This window comes from Vanacampus margaritifer, chromosome 1, assembly GCF_051991255.1.
Source record: "Vanacampus margaritifer isolate UIUO_Vmar chromosome 1, RoL_Vmar_1.0, whole genome shotgun sequence".
NCBI lineage: Eukaryota > Metazoa > Chordata > Actinopteri > Syngnathiformes > Syngnathidae > Vanacampus > Vanacampus margaritifer.
In genome coordinates this window covers 4,592,032-4,617,771 of record NC_135432.1, presented here as the reverse complement: position 1 = coordinate 4,617,771, position 25,740 = coordinate 4,592,032, and the positions used below count along the sequence as shown (strand labels likewise).

The 25,740-nt window shown below is 39.3% G+C and overlaps 2 protein-coding genes and 1 long non-coding RNA gene across 7 annotated transcripts in view; 2 read left to right on the top strand and 1 right to left on the bottom strand.

Annotated features, from left to right (window-relative positions):
* The window catches only part of clcnk (chloride channel K), a 40,104-nt gene extending 24,241 nt beyond the window's left edge, over nucleotides 1–15,863 (top strand). For 4 of the 5 annotated variants that reach the window (XM_077575408.1, XM_077575399.1, XM_077575392.1 and 1 more), the window contains 13 exons: nucleotides 623–695; nucleotides 2,227–2,352; nucleotides 4,853–4,954; nucleotides 5,229–5,313; nucleotides 5,482–5,628; nucleotides 7,093–7,162; nucleotides 8,278–8,376; nucleotides 8,677–8,893; nucleotides 10,494–10,630; nucleotides 11,372–11,445; nucleotides 13,193–13,273; nucleotides 14,670–14,756; nucleotides 14,834–15,863. In XM_077575408.1, the coding sequence (XP_077431534.1) occupies nucleotides 623–695; nucleotides 2,227–2,352; nucleotides 4,853–4,954; nucleotides 5,229–5,313; nucleotides 5,482–5,628; nucleotides 7,093–7,162; nucleotides 8,278–8,376; nucleotides 8,677–8,893; nucleotides 10,494–10,630; nucleotides 11,372–11,445; nucleotides 13,193–13,273; nucleotides 14,670–14,756; nucleotides 14,834–14,872 (1,337 nt within the window). In that variant the 3' untranslated portion in view covers nucleotides 14,873–15,863. Of the gene's footprint in view, nucleotides 1–622; nucleotides 696–2,226; nucleotides 2,353–4,564; nucleotides 4,650–4,852; nucleotides 4,955–5,228; nucleotides 5,314–5,481; nucleotides 5,629–7,092; nucleotides 7,163–8,277; nucleotides 8,377–8,676; nucleotides 8,894–10,493; nucleotides 10,631–11,371; nucleotides 11,446–13,192; nucleotides 13,274–14,669; nucleotides 14,757–14,833 lie in introns of all 5 variants that reach the window. The other variant, XM_077575418.1, reaches the window with a different exon arrangement.
* A 612-nt stretch (nucleotides 15,864–16,475) lies between these two features.
* fam131c (family with sequence similarity 131 member C) lies at nucleotides 16,476–24,836 on the bottom strand. The gene is made up of 6 exons (XM_077579451.1): nucleotides 24,687–24,836; nucleotides 23,722–23,777; nucleotides 20,452–20,536; nucleotides 18,703–18,915; nucleotides 18,461–18,550; nucleotides 16,476–16,851 (listed from the first exon to the last, which is right to left on the bottom strand). The coding sequence occupies exons 1-6, from the start codon at nucleotides 24,715–24,717 to the stop codon at nucleotides 16,583–16,585; spliced, it is 744 nt and encodes a 247-aa protein (XP_077435577.1). The 5' UTR covers nucleotides 24,718–24,836; the 3' UTR covers nucleotides 16,476–16,582.
* Nucleotides 18,005–24,747, top strand: LOC144060192 (uncharacterized). Its single transcript, XR_013295871.1, has 3 exons — nucleotides 18,005–18,531; nucleotides 18,769–18,847; nucleotides 23,899–24,747. It is a non-coding gene; the product is annotated as an uncharacterized LOC144060192 (long non-coding RNA).
* Nucleotides 24,837–25,740: the final 904 nt, after the last annotated feature.

Genomic DNA, 25,740 nt, shown 5'->3' with positions numbered 1-25,740 from the left:
CCTTTTGGTTGTTGTTAAAAAAATATATATATATATTATTTATTTTTTTTTTTTAAATGCTATCCGCATCACAACAATTAACAATAATAAAAATTATTATAAATATTATTACAATTCTGACTTTTTATTGTTTGTATACAAATACAGTGGTACCTGGAGATTTTATTGATTTACTTATTTAGTTATTTAGCTCAAATCACTTCACTCCGAAGTTGGGCAAATATTGACCAATTCAACAAAAAGGCTTCAAGTAGTTCAATGCCACTCCCAGTTGAACTTTTACTGTCAAACTAAACATAAAATAACGTTATGTATTTTGAACAACAAAACATTTGACTGAAGAATAGCCTGTTAGCTTGTAATCATAATACCATTGATTTGTTAACAGTTAGCATTGATCGTCGCAATTGGATATTTGAACACAAATAAATTATATACACATATATATATATATATATATATATATATATATATATATATATATATATATATATATATATATATATATATATATATATGGCGATACCCTAACACAGGGGAAGCATGCTGTCCACTTTATGTAGTTTAATATAATTTTCAATAAATCAACTCATTGTGTCATCGTTTTTATGTTGCCCGTAAGAAAGCAGATGTGGATATGTTGGTTGTAGCCGCTGCAGTCGGTGTCGCGAGCTGCTTCGGAGCACCCATAAGTGGTAAGTTAAGACATTAGACACATAATCAATTCTGCCTAAATTGGGCTTCCATTTTTGTCCTTCAATATGCTGTCTCTATCTTCTTATCGTGACTATTATCCTCTCATCCGCAAGTCTTGACGTAACCTCATGAGTCAAAATTTGAACAATTTTATATTTTTTTCTAAATCTGTTCGTCAATGCACACGTGTCGATGTCAACACACCCATGTGGGTTGGATGTGGGATAGTGAACGGATCCCATTTGGGCTTTCTTCAATCGGCTTGAAGGGGGAGGCGTTTCCCATATCTTTTCAGAATGCTGTGCAGCGCTTTCTTCTAGGTTTGAATATTAATCTTGTGCTATCAAAATAATATGAAATGGCCCATTAATGGTCCAAATAATACATATCGTCACCATCCTAAAAAAAACAGCCTATGTCTTTTTTTTGTTGCTTTTTTTGTTGTTGCCTAAATCCTCTCCTTATGATGCAATGGTTCAATTTTTTGCGTTTCCAGAAAAATCTGGAGAAAAAAAACTTGGGCGATTATTTTAAGAAGGTGTCAATAATAATAATGTCGTGCATTCTGTTACTGTACAAAATTTGAATATTTTGGAGTGAAGCCCAGCCAGAGCCTCCTCGTGTCGTATTTTCCACTGGACAACTGGGAATTAATTTTGATACCCGAGTCTCCCAGCTGAGAGAACCTTTCAAGTTTTAACATGGCGGAGAGCGCCAAAGGATTTGTGAATGGAAAAAAATATTAACACTTATAAGGGCGTTGTCGTCTGCTAGCAGGTTGTTTTAGAATCTACACAATTACGTAGCATACACAATTCAATGTCCTGTTCTTTACAACTCATTATTTGCCACAATTGTTCGGTTTTACGAGCAAAAGAGTACATCAGCTGCTATGTATATTTTTTTGCCATAACAACAAAAGCACATGAACGGAACTCCAGGTCCATCTTTCCCATAGCACGTGAAGGCAGGGTTAATTTCACCCATCTACCGCCCACCTACTGCCCAAGTGGGGCCCAATAACAAAGCCCATTCTAAGCCCAGCCAAAACCCCAACTAGACCAAGTGGTGCCCATATGGGCCCCAACTGTATGTGTTAGTTGGGGTGGGTGTTGTGTATTTATTTATTTATTTATTTTTCAAATCTATCACCAATCTAATGTGTTGAAAACGGCTTGCTCTCTCTGCTGATGTAATGTTAATGGATGAACAAACGTTTTTGGGGTTCCCCTGAAAATGGACTGTTTGGAAGTACAAAGTCTTGGCTTGATGACAGCGATATATAACGCAAATAAATGCAGGCTTTTGATAAAACTATATGTTGAAAAAAAAAATAATGTTTTAAATCCTTAAAAATTAACAGGAACATCTTTTGTCTGCTCCAAGCAATGTACCGGTAATTGTATTACTTGTCAATTAATGCTATGTTGTTGTTAGTTCTAGTTATTAGCAAATGCTAAGCTAATGAGGCTAGGAAAGGTCATTCCATTGTGTGTTTTCTTGTTGTTTTCTCCTTGTCCATCCTTGTAGGTGTGCTCTTCAGCATGGAGGTCATGTCCTCTCATTTCGCCATGCGGAACTACTTGCCATCTTTCTTCTCAGTAGCCTGCGGTGCGTTGACCTTCCGCTTGTTGTCAGTGTGGAGTGGAGACGAAGGTAAAGCACGGTTGACAAATCTTGACACACGATGGAAACAAATTGTTATGTTTGATTTTGGGTGTTCTTGTTGTCGGTTGTCTACGGGATCAGTGTTTTGTTTTGTGTTCCTTGTCTTTCCCCTCGTCTCGTTATGTGTAACCGAGTCCGCCTGTGTGTGTCTTCCCCTCCCCGTGTGGTCGACCAACCAGTGCCCTCAGCCACTTGTTTCTTCCCCAGGTGTGTCTTGTCAAGTAATTAGTGTTGGTGTATTTATAGGCCCCGTCCAGACGGAAGCAAAGCCGGTTTCGTTCCTCAAACAAATCTCGTACACACAGAAGCAAAACTTGCGTGTGTCCAAAAGAAGACGCTGAGGACGTTTAACGGCTGTAATGTCTACGCCAAGTCTGGAGTGGCGCTGTAGCGCAGCCACAGGGAGTTAACGGAAAGCGTAGAAGAAGAATCAGCAAAGAAGACGAACAAAAAATGTATCAAAACAACATGAAAAAGACGAACACAGGAGAAGTGACAATGGCGGGTGATTCAAGTACAACATAGCTTGTTGAACGTGGGAATAAAGAAGCAAAATATCTTGCTGCAAAAGCATAAGAAAGCTAAGGATGCAGCGCAAAACGACTACAACGCGGCTATCCGCCATTGTTGTTGATGGTCTGACGGCTCGCGCGCAGTCACGCGAGAATTGGCGCACACGTCGTCAAACTGCGTCAATGCGTCGTCATCGAGCCGCGACCATTACGTCAGACGGACGCGTACGGGGTGCATTTTGAAATCTTTCCGCTCTGGAGCCCACTTTCAAAAGTGATACATACACAAATGATACGGACACAAATGCGTTTATAAGATATATTCCTTTCAAGGCAAATTATTTTATCAGAGCATCGGTTTTAACATGACCATTTCTGTATTTTACTTTCAAATTTAGAATTGATGGTCACCATCAAGCTTCTCAACTGCTGTACTGTAATACTAATAACTAAGTTACAAAAGGACAACATGTTCCTCTTGTATTTAAGCTACTATGTTTCAGGATTGTTGCAAGTCAACCTGAGCCGACCATTTTTCACTTTTAATGAAGTCCTTTTGTCAGGGGTACATACAACTTATAGCATTCAGTTTGCACCGTTATTGATTTCCTCAAGGCACTTTTCACTGCGAGGACCAACAGGACTCTTACTGAGTCTTATCGCTCAACATCAGCGACAGAACCTTTTTAATGCTCTTCTAAGCTTAGATGGCAGAAATCAATATGTTTCAAAAGCTTCCGGGAAAGCTATTTATAGAGACGACGAAACGGCATCGAAATTCCGTCCGATTTCAGATATTTTAACTCGGCATGTCAGTTTGAAGTAAGCATAAACGGGGGGTCGTCCTTTGGCGCTGCCGCGGCCTGGGGGGCCCTGAGGTGTTGCGCTTGCTCTGTCCTGGCGGGGGTCGACGGCTCCCCTCTTTGGTGGAGATTTTCATGCATGCCAGATCCACCACACCAGCATCTATCGAAACTCAGACACAATTTGTTTCTCCCTCAGGTCATTGATTCGGTGGAGGCGGGTGTCTGTGGATCTCACTCTGCTTCGTCTGTCCTTTCTACCTTTCCTCAGTTTCTCCTTTGGGCCCTTGAGGTCTCCCTGATTTGTTGGAATTTAGATGTCTCTGGGGTTGGCGAAGGACTCTGGTTGGTGGCCTGGTGGGTGGTGTCTGGTCGGTGCTGGGCTTCGCTTTTCTTTCTTTTCTTTGGTCCCTCTTCGGGTCTCCTGGCGGCCCCACGACTCTGGCTGGATTTTGAAGTGTTCGGTTTAGGTGAACGGTATGGGAATTCGTTTTTTTTTTTTTTTTTACACGCACGCACGCGCACACACACACACACACACACACATATACCAAAAAATAATAATAATAATAATAAAAAAAAATTTTAAAAAAAGGGAGAACAATGATGATGACATGTCAAATGATCAATACTGAGCTCTCCCCGAAAAGAAAAAAAAAGAAAAAAAAATGAAGTAAGCATAAACACATGCAAGGATTGTATGCAGAAGCCCAATAATTGTTTTAGGTTGAATAATTCTCCAGTATTTAAATGGCTGACAAAAAAAAAAAAGTTCTGAACAAGAAATGCCTTTTAATGCAATTTACATCAGGAAGACCTTCAGGTTGAGATTTCAATAAAAACGTCAATGAAAAAAAGACTTGATTTATTTTGTCCCCCACCCAGAGACTCTTCAGGTGTTGTTTCAAACCAATTTCCCCACGGCCTTACCTTTCCTGCCATCGGAGATTCTGCTCTTTGCTCTGCTGGGGTGAGCCGACTCCTCTGACTCTTGACTCATCACGACCAATTTAATTCTGTTCCCCGTGACTGATTCATATTCACATTAGGCCATGTGGAAACTCTGAGCTCTCGTGTTGTTCTTCCAATTAGCCTCATTTTGGCTGCTAATGACTCGTGTGTGTGTGTGTATGTGTGTGTGTGTGTGTGTGTGTGTGTCCATGCTGAAAACAGGCTGCTGTGTGGAGCTGTGAGCTGCTTGTACCTCTCCCTGCATCGCCTCATGTTGCATCTCATCACCACAAACGCCGTCCTCATTAACATGCTGAAAACAGAGTGAGCACACACACACACACACACACACACACACACACAATGACAAAGCCATTACTCGATGAAAAATAAGAGCAATATAGTGTGAATGGTTGCTTGTCTATACTGTATGTGCTCTGTCATTGGCTGGCCAGCAGTCCTGGTTGTACACTCGCTCAAATTGCAATAAGCCCCATCTCACTGGTAGCGACAACCAAAATGCAAAAAAAAAAAAAAAAAAGAAAAATGCCACGATGAACAAAAAGAAGTGAAATGACGGTGTTGATTGTCTGTGTAGGAAAGCACTGTACTCTGCCATAGTCGCCTTCTTCTTGGCATCTCTCACCTTCCCTGACTTTGTGGGTCAACACATGGCTTCCAAGGTAGGTCTTCATTAGGAAAATACTCAAAATAAATAAATAAATAAATAAAGGGAAACACTAGCCCTGAGATGTTACTACAGCTTTTATCCACAACTGTAATATTCTCTTCTTTTTTTTTCTTCTTTAAAAGAATAATGACACCGCCTTCTTCTTTTCTGTTCAATTCAGTTTACCATGAAGCAGCTGCTGACCTCATTACTGGAAAACACACCGTGGACGTCTCAATCCCACAATGCCTCCGGGCAGCCGGAGACAGAGTGGGGCTCGTCCCAGTATGCCGTCTTCCCGTCTCTGACTGTCTTTCTGCTCATGAAGGTACAAATGAAGGACTACATGTACTATTGGAGATCAATTTAGCCCTAATATCATGCAGCAAGCGGCTGACATTTTCATAGGACAATGAGCCGTTTAAATTAAAGATTAACGCTTCAACCTTTGAGGCGACTGAAAGGATTTTTTTTTTTGTGAAAGCAGATAGAAATCTCTTGCCAGCAGGTTCAAAAATTTGGTTGGCGGAATTTCCATTTCAATTAGGTCCCGAGACCTCCATACTCAGGCTCTAATAATACTGTTGACTGTTGACTATAATTATTTACTGCCTTTTTTGGCCAAAACCATTTCCTCACAAAACAAGCCACACTCATTATCAGGACTTGCCTTCCAGAAAACAAGGCTTATTGGAGCTAAATTACTGGCTCTTAATTGGCAGGGTTCTATCGAATCGAGTCAGTCTTGGGTGTAATGACATGCCCCAGGTGATCACGCTACCTTGTTTGTCCTATCTGTGCTGCAGGGAATTTGGTGCGGTCATTATTATCCTTATCGTTATTTATTTTATTATTATTTTTTATCCTTATTTATTATTGTAGACCTTTCATGCTAACTGTCGAGAGAGAGAAAAATGAAAGTAGTCGGATGAATATGTGCAGTATGGATTCGCATGTATACCGGGGACTTATGGTGTTCCACAGGGTTCAATTCTGGGGCCTTTGCTATTTTCATTGTATGTGCTGGCTCGGGGGAAAACAGCGGTGGTTGTTGTTGAGTTGAATGATGGGAGTCATCGTCCTAACCGCATGATTTGCAATGCCAAGTTGAGCAAGTGTAGTCCAGCACAACTAGCTATCTAGAAAACTAAAGGAACACTTCCTTAAGCTGCATGGAGATGGGGAAGACAAGAACATTACGCTTTTGGAATTTAAGGTGAAGAGAGCAAGGTGTGATGAAAAGGCTAATCTTCCTGTTCATTTTGTTCACCAGTAAACCCAATACCTGAATTTGGTAGAAAATAAATAAATAATGAAGGGTTTGGTGAATGCGCATATTCAGTACCTCCAACAAAGGTTAACAACCACTAAGCTAAAGAGAGCACTGATAGTTTTCTTCTTGGGTATTGTGAGATACTGAGAAAAACAAACATTAAATCGAAAAGCAAAGGCAATACATTCAGCTCTTTCCCACAGGAGTAAATTTTGAGTGTTTGTAAAGTTTCTTTGAAAATGTAACTTGATAAAAGCTCGAGTTCTCATCTTAACACAGTTTATGCTTGTAATTTTATTCTTTTGATATCCTAAATTTTTCTTATTTCACATCTTTATTTTTGTCCTTTTACTTATAACAAAATGTATTTTCCCTCTTTTCAGTCTGTCCATAATAAGCCCTTTTACTTCTCAACGTCTATTATTTGGCTCAAATTGATGCTGCAGTATGAATGCAGCCAAATGAAATTGGATTTGTGAGGCCTGTGAAGAGAGTTGCGCTTATGTTGTTGTTTCTCAGCTGTGGATGTCGGTGCTCGCCTGCACTCTGCCTCTGCCCGCCGGGTACTTCATGCCAGTCTTCATTTATGGTGAGTGAGGGAGGGAAAATTGTCTTTCTGTCATTGAAACATTGAAACAAGATGGTAATAATGGTCTTTTTTAAAATTGTTTGTGAACCCATTGGATTTTGCAATGGCCACTCATAGCCCTGACCTACCCAATAGCACAATATACTTAATACAGAGCAGTAATTTTGATTTGTTGTAAATTGTATACCAAAGGAAAGAAAACATACAGAATATCATATAAGTAAATAGGAGTGGGAATCTTTGAATGTCTCACGATTCAATTCGATTTTATTTTTTGGATACACGATTCGATTCAGAATCGATTTTCGATTAGGAACGATTTTTTTTTTATTCAAAATGATTTGATTGACAATGATTTTTGCTTCAATTTATAGACGTTCAAGGAATCGTAATGATCTATTCCAGTCTGACTCGCTAATGCTAACTAATGCTCTACTCGCGGCACTGGAACGGTTCCACACTGAGAAAAAAAAAACTACTTTTATTGGAATAACTTGATCGTGACTTTTTCCTTCTACTCTCTAATGTGGCTACAACTTAACAGTGTATCAGACCGCGTGGAACCACACTGCCCCTAAGTGGCCAAATTGGGTACAACATGAACAGCACTCCCAATAAAGGCACACACAAACAAAGGGAAGACAGTGTAAAATAATTTAAATAAAATCAATTTTGGGACATTTGAAATCGATTCTGAATCGTACTAAATGAGAATCCTGATTCTTATAAGAATCGATTTTTTGGAACACCCCTATTAGTAAAACTACCTAAGCTAACATAGATATAAAAATAATAAGATTTCCACTTCACACAATGTCATTTTCATCTTGGGACTATTCTTTTCTTTTTACGAAACATTAATGATAGAAAACGTTTTGAAATTATTAAACTTGGTCTCAATTTTTATACATAAAAAAATGCATTTAAACAGGAGTATGTAGGCATTTATATTCAGTATTGGTTTTTGGAATATAAACTGTCATGGGAAAAAGAAACAAGATAGCCAGAGAGAGTGCTGCAGTTTCCTACTTTAGCAAGTTTGATCATTTTGTGGAGAAATTGTGTTTGCTAATACAGATTTTTGTTTCTTTTCTGTTTTGTTTTTTTCTTTCTAGGGGCGGCCTTGGGCCGTTTGCTTGCAGAAGGAATACTTTACGTTTCCTCCAGTCCACAGGAATGGTCTTCTATCAATCCTGGGGGATATGCACTTGCTGGTAAAAATAAACAAACAGACAAATAAACAATGCATGTTATAGTGTTTATCAAGTTACAATACATCAGATAATTCAGGATGTACAATACAATAAAAAAAATCATCACATGACATTACTGTAGTACTGTGTATGAATAGTAATGTGTAGCACTACTTCTATCTATCTATAATTCAACAATCCCCTACATTAAGAGTAAAAAAATTGACATTTCCATTCAATTCAATGAGAAAGGGGGACTTGTGATATGACCACTGTACACGATTCGACCTTATGTGTGAAGTTGTTGTTGTTGTTGCGCAGGTGCAGCAGCATTCTCCGGGGCTGTGACGCACACTTTATCGCCGGCCCTCTTGGCCTTGGAGTTAACCGGTCAATTCAGCCATGTGGTTCCCGTCCTCCTCGCCACTCTGCTGGCCAATGGCGTCGCTCGGTCTGGCAACCGCCCATCTTTCTATGACGCCGTCTCCATCAGCAAGAGGCTGCCACACATGCCCTCTCTCGCCATGGCACGCCCCGGGTATACCAACAGTATCAAATTCATCTGCAGTACAATTGGGGATTTTCTTCTGTGAAATCATGTAGACCAGTGGTTCTCAACCTTTTTTTTTTTTTGTGATGTGCCCCCCTGTGAAATATTTTTTCGGCCAAGTACCCCCTAACCAGTAAAAAACATTATTGGTTGGGAGAAAAAACACAGTGCTGTGCCATAGTTGTCTGATTTGTTCAACTTTGGAACTTCATTTGGTCTCTCTTGAACTATTTGGAAATCAAGACTAAAAAAAAGGGAGGGAGAAGGAAGGGAGGGAAGGAGGGAGGAAAGGGAGGGAAGGAGGGAGGGAGGAAAGGAAAGGAAGGGAAGGAGGGAGGAAAGGAAGGAAGGAAAGAATGAAGAAAGGAAGAAAGAAAGAAAGGAAGGAAGGAAGCAGTGACAAAGTACAGGTATTTGTATTTCCCACCACCAAAAGACTAAAAAAGGGAGGGAGAAGGAAGGGAGGGAAGAAAGGGAGGGAGGAAAGGAAGGAAGGAATGAAGAAAGGAAGGAAGGAAGAAGAAAGAAAAAAAGGAAGGAAGGAAGCAGTGACAAAGTACAGGTATTTGTATTTCCCACCACCAAAAGACTAAAAAGGGAGGGAGAAGGAAGGAGGGAGGGAAGAAAGGGAGGGAGGAAAGGAAGGAAGGAAGGAATGAAGAAAGGAAGGAAGGAAGAAGAAAGAAAGAAAGGAAGGAAGGAAGCAGTGACAAAGTACAGGTATTTGTGTTTCCCACCACCAAAAGACTAAAAAAGGGAGGGAGAAGGAAGGGAGGGAAGAAAGGGAGGGAGGAAAGGAAGGAAGGAATGAAGAAAGGAAGGAAGAAGAAAGAAAGAAAGGAAGGAAGGAAGGAAGCAGTGACAAAGTACAGGTATTTGTATTTCCCACCACCAAAAGACTAAAAAAGGGAGGGAGAAGGAAGGGAGGGAAGAAAGGGAGGGAGGGAGGAAAGGAAGGAAGGAATGAAGAAAGGAAGGAAGAAGAAAGAAAGGAAGGAAGGAAGGAAGGAAGCAGTGACAAAGTACAGGTATTTGTATTTCCCACCACCAAAAGACTAAAAAAGGGAGGGAGAAGGAAGGGAGGGAGGGAGGGAGGGAGGCAGGGAAAAAAGGGAGGGAGGAAAGGAAGGAAGGAAGGAAGGAATGAAGAAAGGAAGGAAGGAAGAAGAAAGAAAGAAAGGAAGGAAGGAAGGAAGCAGTGACAAAGTACAGGTAGTTGTATTTCCCACCACCAAAAGACTAAAAAAGGGAGGGAGAAGGAAGGAGGGATGGAGGGAGGGAAGAAAGGGAGGGAGGAAAGGAAGGAAGGAATGGAGAAAGGAAGGAAGGAATAAGAAAGAAAGAAAGAAAGGAAGGAAGGAAGCAGTGACAAAGTACAGGTATTTGTATTTCCCACCACTATCAAACTGCGATCGCATCTCATCCGTTTTGTATCCAAACCTGAATACAACAAAAGTGGAAGCAAATCTAATTCCGTCTTCTGCAACAGCCTAAATCTTCACAGAATTGCGACGACAAATTCGTGACGAGAGAGCATTTGCCATTGACCGGAAGCTGCTTTGAAGACAAGGTGTCTTTTCTTCGACAGGTTTCTCTCCAAGCAGGTGGGACACGTTTTGGGAGCGACACGAGTGCAGCTGCAGAAAGCGGCTGGCCCGGAGGAGGTCCGACATGTTGTCAACAAAAGCAGCAGCGAGACGCAAATCCCTGTGGTGGACTCACATGGTGGGCAGACACACACGTGCAAAATAGTGCTCCTTCTCCACACACATCATAGTTCGAAAGAAGCTACTAACGCTCATGCACAAAAAAAGTATCTCAATAATCTGAAATGATGTGTTTGTTGACTGTTGATTGCTAGCTTGCTTGTTTGCTAGCTAGCTATGCGAGATATGTCGATGGTAGATAGACTTAAAGTACTCGTTTTATTAATATGTTGAAATAAATACTTGCAAGTATAGTAGGTAGCAATTGCTCGGAAGATGTGTGACAGTTTTTATTGGATTTTACACTACATTGAGTTAAAAGCACTTCTTATTTTTGAAAGTTGTAATACTGTATGTAGTACAGAAATTACTAGAATTAGTTCCTACAGATGTCTACCAGTTTTGGTTAGGTTGTCCACTAAACATTAGGTGAAATGAAGTACAGTGCACCTGGAATAAGCAAATTCGAAATGCAAACAAATAAAATAAATTAAATATATGGGAAAGTCTGAATTATTTGCCTTTTTTTTTTTTTAAATTTAAGTAATGCAACAACTAATTTCCCTAGTAACTAATTACATTTATGAAGGAGTAATTCAGTTACTAATTGAATTATTTTACGAGGAAAGCTACTGGCAACTATAACTAATTACCTTTTTTAACGGAATTACTTAACATTCGGGGTAAGTACTAAGAAATAAATAGCCTTTTTTTTATTTCAACTCTTTTTCACATGGATGTGCTCTTTTCTCCCATGAAGAGGCGGAAATATTGTTGGGTTTTGTCATGCGATCAGACCTTCTGACATTCCTTCGTCAGTGTGGCACTTCCCAGGTAAAAGTACACACACACACACACACTGCTTTGTTTTACTATCTTTGTGGGGCCATCTCATTGACATCATGCATTTCCTAGCCCCTTCCCCTAACCCCAACCATCAAAAATACCCTAAGCTCAACCATAACCCAATTCAAACCTAAACTCTAAAACCAAGTCTTGACCCTCAAAAAGAGGTCTAAACTTGTGGGGCCCAGCAAAATGGACGGGTGGGCCCCACATCTCTTTGAAATCCCGAAATGTTGGCCCCCACTATGTAACAAAAACAAGACCACACACACTCAACACAATAAGAGCGAGCCGAGGCAAAATGAGCTGAATTGAACCAAAAAGCTTTGATGGGTAATTCAATTTAAAAGCACACAGTCACTCACAATTGGCATGTGCGTGCTGAAAGATTCTTGCCAAAAAGATACAAGCTGAGCACCGCATTGATGATTAATACATCCCGCCGTGTCATAGCAAGAAATCGGTGACCGTGAGCACCCAACCAAACGCAGGGCTTGAATGGTGAAGAACTGCGAGTAGTTCACTAAAAATGTTTAGCGTTGCCGATATTAACTGCTCAAAAGTACGAACTATGATCTCAAAATAGTTTTATATCATTTCAAATGCATCTTGGGAGCGGCTTGGCTCAGTGGTAGAGTGGTCGTCTTGTAACCTAGAGGTCACATGACTTCACTGGTTAACTCACAATTAATCACAAATTTTACATCTGTTCTAAATGTACAATAAAAACTATTTAGGTTTTCATTCTATTGTTAACAAAAGTTTTTTTTTAAAAAAGGTGTTAAACTAATAGAAATATTTCAAATACATTTTTGACGTCTATAGCCGTCAATGGCAGTGAATGAGTTAAAAAGAACCGTTCAAAAGATTCGTTCATCGAATTGTTCGTGTACGCAACCCGCCCACCGCAACCCCACCACCGCCCCTCTTCCCCAAACGGCACGGACGTAAAAAACAAAAACAAAAAACACGCAGATAATGTTATGTTGCTATATTTGTTGTCATGAGTGTGTTTCCAACAAAAACAAAAGTACGTTCACTCACTGAATCAATCCTGAACCGTAATTGGCAACACGTTCACATACAGACTCGTTCACTCGCTGATCCGCGTTGGCTAACGCCAATAGCAAGGGAGTACGTTCGCCCGTGTCTGACGCTGGCGGCTGATTGGTCGTTCGCGAAGATTGACGATATGAGCGTGGTTGAGCTTAAATGAACTGAGAAAAAAAACTGCTCACTTCAGGAAGTGATCCGTTCACTCACGTTCACTGAAAAGATTCGGGGGTTTTTAAGGAAACGTACGTGAACGACACAACACTCGTGTCAGATGAATCACTTCAACGTGCTTCCTTGACACCACAATTACTTGCTTTGGTGCTATCGTGTGACATTTGGCGTTACAGAAATAGTCGAAAGCAACAATTGAGTTCTTTTAGCGACTGGCTGAGGATAGGTTCCACTGTAAAAAAAAAAAAAAAAAAAAAACGTGACATGGGGGCTTTTTAAACATCAAACGAAAAAGTTAGGCTTTCATTAGAAAGTGACAGTTCAACGATGTGAGTGCTTTGACACATGCAGAAAAAGCCAGTAAATATTTTTTCCTTTGAATGGGGATGTTGCGATTTGACTTCAGGGACACGTCAACGTTAGTCTCGTCCTCGCAATTGTAAGAAAAAAAACTGGTAATAAGTCTAAAATAGTTCATTTTAAATTTCATGTTTTGGTCCCTGCTTAGAAAGTTGATGGACGTCTAGAGGAGATATGCAGCATTCAACCTTCTTCTGCCCTGTTGTGTCCTGACAACACCATTCAGGAGGTGAGACCGTGACTACATTTTCGAACTTAGACTAAGTGCAATAACTGGAGAAATTGCGTGGGAATGCTGAAAGCTGAATGCTGAAAGCTGAATGCTAATAGCTGAATGCTAAGCCTAATTCTTAATTAAGTGAAAATGACAAAACTTAATCATGAAGAATGACATCAAAAGTAATGGGTGTGAAGTCATTTGACAATGGTTAGTATTCAATATTGCATTTCTACAAAAGAGTTGTTTCTAGCAGGGGTTGAATCCTGCTCCTCCGTGTGGCAGGCAAATAATCTAACCACTGACCTAACTTTTTTTAAATTTATATTAAAACCCTGGAGAACCCACTGGGTCAAATTTGGCCCCTATAAATTCTGCTACTCAAATAACAATTTTTTTTTTTTTACAAATTTAACTTCAAAAGTCCAGAGTGCCACTTCTGACCCCTGCATGGGGCCATCTAGTGGATGAATATTGCACTTACATGAGCCAGAGTGGTGGTGACAAGATGGCTGGCAACATGCTGTTTTTGTTGAGCTGGAAATCAATCCAAACAAAACCATCTTCTCAGCAAACCATCAGATGGTAAAATTGTGTTTTTTTTGTTAATCTATTTCATATCATGTTGCAGAATGCCTAGGAGTACGTTTTATATATAAATTTTGATAAATTAGCAACTCTGAGCTAGTTAAAAAACAAGGGTTAAAAAAAAAAACCCATATATTTTGGTGTTCAGTGAACTTACAGCAGTCATTTAATGTATAATTCATAATTTTCCAAAGAAGAAAAGGGTTCTTGGGTTCTCCAGGTTTAAAAAGTGACATCTGATGCTGAAATTATAATTCATTTCCTGATATGATAGTCAGAGGATTAGCATGTAATCACTTAGCATTATTGCCATGGATACAGGTGGGATTCGAACCCGCGACCTCTTGGTTATTGAGCAGTATCAGAGTTGCTACTGAGAAGTCGCATGCATTAAAGTGGGCGTGAAAAGTGGGACTGAAAAAGTTCCATGTCAGTCCCAATAAAAATGAATGGTGAAAAGTTGATATTTAACGTTAAATTATGCGAATACTGCGAGTAATGTGGAGTCAGACGATAAATACCCGGGAAGGGGTGAATTTTTGAAGCAAGTTGAAATTTGAAATCGGGAAGTATTATGTGGGAGTTGTTTCTCTGTGAAAAAGTGAGGAGAATAAAATGATATAATAATTATTATAATAATCAGTAATAAAGGTTAGAAAACAACATAAGTGCTTCAGCATTCCCACAATGAACCAAGTCAACCAACATATGTTTATTTTATTGATTTGTTTCATAAAAATAGAGCCCAGGTGTTCTTTTCCAATCGTGAATTTGATTGATTGCAGGAAACTACTGTAATTCAGGAAATCCTTTATTTCAGGCTTTCAGCATCCTGAGCCTTGTTGGAGGTCAGACTGTGTTTGTCACCGACAGAGGGAGGCTGCTTGGGCGGGTCACATGGTCAGAGGTAACTCGGCTGCGCTGTCGGGCTCATTTTGTCCCCTTGCCATGCGGAAGAAGACACGTGTGTGTTTTGTCCTCCAGATGAGGAGAATTTTAGAAGACTTGGCCAAAGAAATCTGAGGCGCCCTGACGAGAAGCAGCCACGCGTGCCTGACCTTTTCACTAATCTACATTAAACTTGCGTCTAATTAGAACCATCAGAAAAGGAAAGAGTGCACTAATTGGTCCATTTTAAATTCCCCAATGTGTTTATGTGGAAGAACTGCTATATGCTTGCAAAGTGCCTGACCTTCTCCATTGCCAATACATTTTAATAATTGTGACTAAATAATGAGTATGTACATAATTACAACGTCTTGGCTGTTTGCACTGTCAGAGCTCAAACACATGATTGGCTTTATGCACGTACGGTTTCTTCTCTGCAGTTTCACGTCAACTCGATTTCGTGTCACACAAAGAAAACCCGTGCGAGTTCTCATTGTGTGACGGACCAAATGGATCAAAAACAAGCAAGGAGCAGCAAATCATACAGATGCTTTTATACCAAGATATTTACACAATACTGTACTTTCCATTGGTTCTAAGTTCAACATACAACAAAATATATCTAATGTATACTAAATTGAAAAGTGCAATGTAGCTAAGCAACCATTCACAAATGTTTTACATGAGTGCAAGTTTTTTTGTTTTTTTTTTACAGTGAGTGCTGGTGTTAAACTTGTCTTTCATGTTCAAATTCAGATTCATTACAGTGGTGCCTTGAGATATGAGTGTAGTTTGTTCCGTGACCATGCTTGTAACACAAAACACATAGAAATGAATGAAAATGCAGAACAGGCTCCATTCTCCCAATAAAATCAACAAAAATGTTCATGTTTTTTTAATAAAAATGATAACAATAGCACTCCAGATCCTCAATACTGTACATTAAATCACTTTGCCACATTTTCTGCTTCAGTTCAATGGACTGTGCTGCTCCTTCTGGCTTGTGCACCTCAGACAACTGAGGGCGGTGTTATACAGACATACAGTATGGATAAAAGGTACCGTACAAGGCGCTGGTCTCATCTCCTCAATTGCGGAGGATAATGGATTAAATTGTCTCCTCATTGTTTTGCGACACCATTTGTCCTTAAATGGTTATATCATCAGTCCATCTAAGGCATTTTGAATTGTTTGTCATTAGCATAGCAGCCACATAGCTTTCCTAAAGCAAATCTATGAGGTTGTTTTCAACATACAGTGTTGTCTCTCTCTGGGAGAAACAAGTTCGTTGAGTTGAGTTCACTGCCACCCGTACAGCGACCATATCTCAAATTTCTGCTCACAAGACAAAGCGTCGGGTCACTCCTATGTCAAGGCACCGCTGCAATTGAAATCCAATGCGAAATCCAATGTGAGAATGCTTGACAATAACATGTTCTTTGCAGCCCCACTAGTCTAAATGCGGTGTTCTGGTTAATATTGTGTTAGTGGAATATGAGTTAAGCAGCAAAATCCAGCAGGTTTTATCCATTTTAGGGGGCGGCCATTTTGCCACTTGCGCTGTCAACTGAAGATGACATCAATGTTGCTCAGGTCTCAGGTAGCCTATTAACCAATCACAACTCAGCTTCAGAAAACAGGTGAGCTGTGATTAGCATCATTGATGTCATCTTCAGTCGACAGCAAGTGGCAAAATGGCCGCCCCCTAAGATGACTAAAAATGGCTGGATTTTGCGGCATAGCTCTTATTCCACAAATGTAATATTAATCAGAATATCATGTTTAGACTAGAGAGGTCACATATAACATATTATTATCAAGAAATGTTTAAGGTTGACTTCCGCTTTAATTATAAAACACATCATCCTCAGACAGTGAGCTGCTGTCTATGTGTCGCACCGCAGCCTCGGCGGCGACTGCACTGCATTTGTCCTCGCTGGTAGAATTTTTCTCCTGCGGTTTAACACCGGCCACAAATGGTGGTTTGGGGGCGACCAGGCCGCTGAGCTGGCTGTCGCCAAGCGTCTCGGCGTGGATGCTGTGCAGGTACTCGGGGGCGCCGACACTTGCGTCATCCAGCAGGAAACAAGACATCAGGTGACTCCTCGGTGCCCCTAGCAAGGAATGGTAAGAGGGGCAGTTAAAATGTAAGTCTAACACCCCTACTGACAATTCTTATTTGACTTTCCACTCTACTTTCTGCTGACGTGTTTCCGTTAAAGAAATCAGGCACCATAGTGTACAATTTCAACTTTTCAACCTAAATACTATTATTTCTTCTTGAAGTTGTATTAAAACCCTGGAGAACCCACGGGGTCAAATTTGACCCCTATAAATTCTGCTACTCAAATAACAAAGACCTTCTTTTTTTTTTACAAATTTAACTTCAAACGTCCAGAGTGCCACTTCTGACCCCTGCATGGGACCATCTAGTGGATGAATATTGCAATTACATGAGCCAGAGTGGTGGTGACAAGATGGCTGGCAACATGCTGTTTTGTTGAGCTGGAAATCAATCCAAACAAAACCATCTTCTCAGCAAACCATCAGATGGTAAAATTGTGTTTTTTTTTGTTAATCTATTTCATATCATGTTGCAGAATGCCTAGGAGTATGTTTTATATATATATATTTTGATAAATTAGCAACTCTGGGCTGGTTAAAAAAAAAAAACAAGGGTTAAAATTGAAAAAAACATATATTTTGGTGTTCAGTGAACTTATAGCAGTCATTCAATGTATAATTCATCATTTTCCAAAGAAGAAAAGGGTTCTTGGGTTCTCCAGGGTATTAATTCCCAATTCTTCTCGAGTATAATGTATTTGTTTAATCTTTTTGTCATGTATTTAGAATGCTAATTCAGAACTGCCATGTAGGCTTATGCTTAGCCCATTGATAATTTCTATGTAACTTTTGACACTGCACTCATTATTTCCACTTCTCTCATGGCCAACAACCACATCGAGAATGCAGGGGTGGCAAATCCAGTTCCAGAAAGTAGAAATCCTGCCACAGTTTGGCTTTAGCCTCTTATGCTAGCTAGCTAGCTCCCTAGCAAGTAAACGAGCACTGATGAAGCTAGCTAGCTAGCTAGCTAGCTAGCACCTGGGGCTAAAGCCAAACTGTGGCAGGATTTCTACTTTCTGGAACTGGATTTGCCACCTCTGTCTGATTCGACCAGCAATATGTTTTCCTTGATTGTTTTTTAATGTTTGTCAGTGTGTCTCATTCTGACTGATGTGTTCAGTGCAACCTTTTTTTTTTTTTTTTTTTGCAGTTTCCTACTTTGCCAGCACTCCCTGAGTGAATCACAATTATCAATCTGGCTATTGCCAGGTTAATTTTGAAGAGGAACGTTTTGGATAGCTCTGTGGTTCCTATGTGGAAATCGCCTTTTATCATGACAGAAAAAAAACATCCATGCTTAGATGACTTTGGTGTGGAAGATTAAGACCATCAAATACCCTTAGAATACATTACAACTGAGATTGTGACCATAAATGGGCAGAAATTCTTCTATGGTTGATTCCATATGCCTGAATGGATTTAAAATGTCACGTCATAAAAGCTTTTGTATTGTCATTCTTGCCTCAATAGAGCGCAATAATTGCTGAGATGTTGAAAAGGGAGCTTGAAGAAACCTCTGATGGGGGCAGTGAAGTGGAATTTGATCGTCGTCACAGAAAGAAGAAACGTCAACGGACCCTGCCAATGACAACCAACCTTGCAAGCTGGTCGACGGTTGCTCAAAGCAGTCATTCAAGGACCAAAAATTCATGGCGGCCTCAGCCAAGGCAAACTGCTCTGCTACTCCTGCACACAAACACATTATCATGTTTTTTTCCCCATGTGAGTCATTGTCCATAAGAGCTTTATTGATCGTACGTGCCGGAGGGAAAAAAAACAACGTCCACATGGATTTTTTTTCTCCCCCTTGCTCAATTAAATTCCTTCTTCTGACTCACCGGCAGCAAAGCGAGCTTCCTTGATCTCATCTGTCATTTGGGAGTAAAATTGTTGATCTTCCTCAGGGCCCCAGCTTCCGCCTCCTCGAGCCCAGCCGCCCGCCCCGACCTCGCCGCCGCCTCCCCAGCCTTTCCACTCAATCAGGTGAGCCACCCGCCCTTGAGCCATGGCCGTGGGCTTGGTGATGTGCTCCTTTATCGTGGCCACCAGACCTAAATAGGGCAGGATACATCTTGATAAAGGGAATGAAGTAAAGAGGTGAAAGCAGAGGAAGGATGGAGATAAATGTGGAAAGGAAACGTCATTATTATGGTGAGGTAAAGCCCTGATAGAACAAGAACCCCTTCGTTAAAAACGAGAGTTCCAGCACTTTTATTGGTTGGCGAGTTTAATGGCATTGCTGTCATCGTGTTCCCTGTTTGGCTGCACAGTTGTTCATTCATATGCGGAAGGGGATTAGGGCCGGTGAAGAGGGAACAAAAAGGTTGGCAGGATTCTGACTTTATTCTCAGAATTCTGACTTTAAAGTGAGAATTTAAAGTGAGAGTTCTCACTTTATTCTCAGAATTCTGACTTTAAAATGAGAATTCTCACTTTATTCTCAGAATTCTGACTTCAATCTCAGAATTCTTACTTTAAAGTCAGAATTCTGACTTTATAAGTGCTACTATTATTCTCGCTTTAAAGTGAAAATAATAATAATTCTGACTTTATTAGTGCTACTATTATTCTCACTTTAAAGGGAGAATTCTGAGAAGAAAGTAAGAATTCTATCTTTAAAGTGAGTATTCTGATTAAAGTCAGAATTCTGTGATTAAGGTGAGAATTCTGAGAAGAAAGTAAGAATTCTGACTTTAAAGTCAGAATTCTGAGATTAAAGTGAGAATTCTGCAAATAAAGTCAGAATTTTGCTATTAAGGGGGAATTCTGAGAAGTAAGAATTCTGATTTAAAGTCCAATTTATTCTCAGAATTCTCACTTTAACCTTCTGAAATTAATCTTACTTTATTCTCAGAATTCTCACTTTAACCTTCTGAAATTAAAGTGAGAATTCTGAGAATAAAGTAAGAATTTCTTAGATTAAAGTCAGAATTCACACTTTAAAGTCAAAATTCCGAGAATAAAGTGAACATTCTGAGAATAAAGTAAGAATTAGGACTTTAAGTCAAAATGAATGAATGAAAATGCATTCGGTTCATTGGCAAATTAAAATTTCAACATGGTCAAAAACAAAACAAACAAAAAACAAATTCCATACATAAATATGCAAACGAAAGGATGTAGGCAGAAGCAAAAGCTTTCCATTTCTGTGCCTCTAGCACTGCAAAATAGCAAAGTGAGAATAAAGTAAGAATCCTGCCCCCCCTAAAAATTCTCTCACTTCACTGGCTCTAATCGTCTTCCGTATTCAATCATAAATATTCAGTATTCACTATTTATTCAGTTCAATGAACCAATGCATAACCGCAGGTTTAACTATTTGAAGACCCAAGCGCATGTTGATGAAAAGAGGGACGCAGCTGAGCTGAGACTATTCGACGAGCACATCATACTTGAATGTTCATTTGTCCGCTTCGCTTCCAATATGAGGGTAGCTTTAGTGTTTCATGCATAGAATACAGCACCAAGGAGGCAAATAACATTATTAAGCTCCCATGGTTACTAATATCATTTCCCGCCTCGCGCGATGGATACGCGGTGAAGCTCAGCTTGTTGTTGTCACTGTAAATGTGCACACGCAATCTCACCCAACAGAGAGGACGTGGCCAGCTCGCCAACTTTGTAGTGGTTGCTTTTATCTGCTGCTTGTCCATTTGATGGAGGCTGGTCGTCCTGCACAGGAGCAGAACATCTTCAAATGCACATTTCGGCTCCTTACATTTCTAACTGCGAAAAAACCAAGATCTCCGGCAATGCAATTTTCCAGTTCAAAATCTTGATTACATCATGTGCAAGGTTAGCTCTTGCAGTTTACCTGAATAAACACGCTTTGCGCACATCAATTTCATTTCTCCGAACCCAGCAAGTCAATTTCTGCAATGTCAAGCACTGTGTGCACCTGAACTGCCCCGATTTTAACACCTTCACTGCCATTGATGGTTACAGACGTCATAAATTCATTTTACAATTTCTATTAGTTTAACATTTTTTTCCCACTTTTGTTAACAAGAGTATGAATACCTAGAATTTTTTTGTACAATTAGAACAGATATAAAATTTGTGATTAATCGTGAGTTAACTAGTGAAGTCATGTGATTAATTACGATTAAAATCTTGACGCCCCTAATTTTTAATAATATTTTCTTTCTTTCTTTTTTAAATAATATAATTATTTTATATTATTTTTTTGTATTTTTTTTTTAAAGAAAAGATTATTAGAAAATAGGGGCATCAGGCAATTACAATTTGTAATCGTAATTAATTGCATGACTTCACTAGTTAACTCACGATTAATCACAAATTTTATATCTGTTCTGATGCAATAAAAACAATTCTAGGTTTTCATAACTCTTGTTAACAAAAGTGGGAACAATGTTAAACTAATAGAAATAGTTGGAATGAATTTTTTACGTCTATAGCCGTCAATGGCAGTGAATGAGTTAAAGAAAATAAGGGGAGCCGCTTCATTTGACCGAGAGTCGGCTGCGTTCCATACCGCATTGCGAAAATACCCTCCTCTGCGCTAGTCAAGCAAAAATACCAAGAGAAAGAAAACTCCAACCATGCGTACAGTTAGACTTTACTTTGTACTAGACTTCTACTGGGCACGAAAATAGGGCCCAAAATCTTTTTTTTTTTACTACAAATCCCATAATGCAATGCAACTGCTGCCTTACTGCACGATAGGCTAGCCACAATCATAGCGCAGATCTATCCAACATTTCTGTGATGATTACCAAAACGATCGTAAAATATACTACACTACTCTGAATAGGCTCAAGGAACTCTATAAAAAAAAAAATCAAATCTGGAAATATATTGCAGCAAAAAAAAAAAAATGTCAATAGAATAAAAAGATGAAATAAGACATAATGTGTGCTTGACTGACATTTTTGTTTTTTGAAATACAAAAGCAATCCGCGTTGAAAAGCACTCATTCAATTTATCCTTGAATTGTGTGACTTTTTTTGTCTTTGTTGTATTGTTTAAAAAAATAAGATGACCCCCCCCCCCAAAAAAAAAAAACAAAAACAAACAGAAACTCAATCAGCAACGATGTATTGCATCTGAAAGTCAAATATGTCATAACAACGCATTCCTCAATGTGTCACTGTTGTATTCAAAATAAGAATAACAGTTCACGATGATGACGTTTGCGCGTGTGCTGTTCGTTCACAACAAAGTAACTGCAGTCAATACTGAGAAGGACACAGGATTGATTTCTCTGGCCGCTTTTCCACTCTCTTCAACCTGTTTACAAAATGGTGTGCGTAAAATCGATATTAAGTAGGTACCTGCTTTTTTTTTTGGTGGGGGGGGGGCGGTGAATTCACAGATAAAGACTTTGAGGACAAAAGTAATTGGACACACCCTGTTTGAAGACATATGGGAATCATCTTTGCAGATTTATAAGTGTGATGCATGAGCAGACGGAGATCGTTCTTCCTGCCTGCAACTCACACTTACCTCACACTTGTTATAAGTATAGGTAGTGGATTAAAAAAAAAAAAAAGTCTACACACCCCTAATTAAAATGCCAGGTTTTTGTGAAAAAAACGATACAAGATAAATCATTTCATAATTTTTCCCACCACTAATGTGACCTATACCTTGGAAAAAAAATACATCAAATGTGCTGCGCAAGTATGCGCACCTTTTTATAATTGTGGATGTGGCTGTGTTCAGAATTAACATTATCATATTGAAATTCATTTGAAGGAGTCAGCACGTACCTGCCACCATTTGAAGTGCCACAGTGAACAGTTCAGCTGTTCAAGTAGGCCTTCTGATCATTTTTGTTTTTCCGAGCAGGAGCCTTTTGTGCTCACATTGACTGTTATTTGGAACTGTTCGTAATTCCTTACAGGATCCAGTTCTATCTTAGGAAAAAAAAAAAAAAGTTTGATGCTACCACAATCATGTTTCACTCTTGCTATGTTTTTCATTTGGTGATGAGCAGTGTTAAGTAAAAATAACATTTGGATTTCAGGCCAAAAAATTCAACCTTCGGTTCAAAAGTTTGCAAAAACTCACTTGAAATTTGACAAAGGGATGTAGGAACATGTGTTACGGTCCCATGAAACCAATGATATATTATTTAATAGTTTAACTCATTCACTGCCATTGACGGCTATAGACGTCATAAATTCATTTGAACTATTTCTATTAGTTTAACATTTTTTTCCACTTTTGTTAACAAAGAGTATGAAAACCTAGAAAAAATGTTTTGGGTACATTTAGAACAGATATAAAATATGTGATTAATCGTGAGTTAACTAGTGAAGTCATTAATTACGATAAAAAAAATTAATCACCTGACACCCCTATTTTTTTTAATAATCTTTTCTTCTTTTTAAATAAATAAATACAATAATTGTAATTATTTTTTTCCAATTTTTAATAATCTTTTTTTTAAAAGAAAAGATTATTAAAAATTAGGGGCGTCAGGCGATTACCATTTTTAATCGTAATTAATCGCATGACTTCCCTAGTTAACTCACGATTATCCACAAATTGTATGTTTTAATACAATAAAAAAAACTAGGTTTTCATACTCTTGTTAACAAAAGTGGGAAAAATGTTAAACTCATAGAAATAGTTCAAATGAATTTTTGACGTCTATAGCCGTCAATGGCAGTAAATGAGTTAATAATATTTGTATCTTGATTTATCACAAAAACCTGTCATTTGAACATAAATGTGTAGACTTTTAATATCCACTGCACATACACGGTGGAATTAAGCAGAATTAAAATGTCTTGGACATTTTTCTGGCTTCAGGACATCATACACTTGGGGAATCTCAGTTACCTGATACATAATGAAAAAAACTGACCTCTGAGGTGGGGTTGACTCACCTTGACGGAGGTTGGAGGATGACCCTCATGTAGGACTGTCAGGGGATAGTTGAGCTCTGTGGATGAAGCGCACACACAAATGCCAGTGTTGAATATTTGTTGTCTGAAGTGTGTGTTTCAGGACAAAGCTCAGCGGGTTCCTAACTACTACTTTCTTATTCATCATCTCGGCCAAAGGTCAAGTGAGGCAATTTCCCAGACATCCCTTGGACTTGGTCTTCTTGCCAACTTCATTTTGTAAGCGAAGCTCATTGAGTGACAAGAGGAAATGAGAATAAACATCCTTAAAAAGGTCAGTGGACACACACACACGCACATTTGGGGTTTCCCCTGAGAGGTGGCGTCAAGACAATTGGCTGTTGCTATGGCAACGCCACAGCAACAGGAGGCGAGTGATACCCTTCCGTTTACTTAAGTCACACTATGTGGAAGAACAAAGACATACGTGCACACACACTTTATCAGTGTGTTTGCCGTCCTCCTGATTCCGACAGAAAATATTGCATGTGAGTGTACGAGTTCAATCCCATCCTTGACAATCACTTCAGCATCTCATTCATACCGAAGTTCCTCCAAGTCGGAAGGCCCCCGAGTGAGCATTTGCATGAAAACATCACATCACAGAATGCAAATGACGAGAGACGCTTTCGACGGCCGATCCTCCAAAAGCACAGCTACTCGCACACTCATGATGTGGTCATAGCGCGGGAATAAGTTTTTCTTTTATTTGTAGATTAATTAGTGCTTCACATTCCTCATTTGTTGAATGGATTCAGGTCATGATTGTATTTTTATTTGTTTATGGTATTTTCTTAGGGTCTGACGCTACGTGTCTGCCCTTGACGTGCCCGGCAGTGTCAGTCACTCTTGCCGGCATGAAACGATCGGATCAACTTTCAGACGTGCTTCCGCACGCGCGTGCGCGCACACACACCGACAAGACACACATGCATCTCGACACTGACCTTTGTGACTTTTACAGAGGCAGCAACCCATGATGTGCGGAAAGCCCGCAGGCGGTTATCTGGTGCTCATGGTGGCTTGAAGATGACGAGGGAGGGCAGCTGGCTCACGGGGAGGAAGAAAGAGATGGAAAGAGAGCGAGCGAGCGCGTGAGTGAGTGAGTGAGTGAGCAGAAAATGGGGAGAAAGTATGAATGCATGTTTGCTGACGTCGCCAACAAGCCGCCCTCCCTTCCCCTCTATTTCTATTCTTCTCTTGCTCTCATAAGTATGTGGGGAGGGGGGAATTCAGTCTAGGAATATTACGATGATATTATGATTGGAAAACAGTATAAACAAGGATTTTTTTTCTTCTAAATTTCATTACCTGCAAGAAGCGCCATCCAGCTCATCCTTGACCTTGACTAATTCATGGAAAATTTATAGATCTGTAATGGGTTAAGTGTGATTACTGAATTACACAAAAAATAAACTCATTAATTCAAATTTTCTTGCATTACAAGTACAAGGGGTGTCAGGCGATTATTATTTTTTTATCGTAATTAATTGCATGACTTCACTTGTTAACTCACGATTAATCGCAAATTTTATATCTGTCTAAATGTACAATAAAATGTACAATATTTTTTTGTCCAAGTTTTTATACTCTTGTTAACATAAAGTGGCAAAAATGTTAAACTGATTGAAATATGGCTGCATCCTTTAATCATTGATAAGGTAATTTCATAATAGTCTATAAAATTGAGTTAAAATGAAACAGATGTACTGCACTGTAAAAAAACGAGTGTGGTATTGATTTGATTAAACTCACAATTAATCGCAAATTTTGTATCTGTCTAAATGTACAATAAAATGTACAATAAAATGTACAATATTTTTTTGTCCAAGTTTTTATACTCTTGTTAAGATAAAGTGGCAAAAATGTTAAACTGATTGAAATATGGCTGCATCCTTTAATCATTGATAAGGTAATTTCATAATAGTCTATAAAATTGAGTTAAAATGAAACAGATGTACTGCACTGTAAAAAAAACGAGTGTGGTATTGATTTGTGTTG

Coding starts and splice junctions, on each gene's coding strand:
- fam131c (XM_077579451.1), bottom strand. CDS start 24,717: ATGGGTTGCTGCCTCTGTAAAAGTCACAAAG. Junction 18,551..18,702: donor GGAAGCTCGCTTTGCTGCCG/GTGAGTCAGAAG, acceptor GTTTGTGTGCAG/GAGTAGCAGAGCAGTTTGCC. Junction 16,852..18,460: donor ACCGTCGACCAGCTTGCAAG/GTTGGTTGTCAT, acceptor ATTCCTTGCTAG/GGGCACCGAGGAGTCACCTG.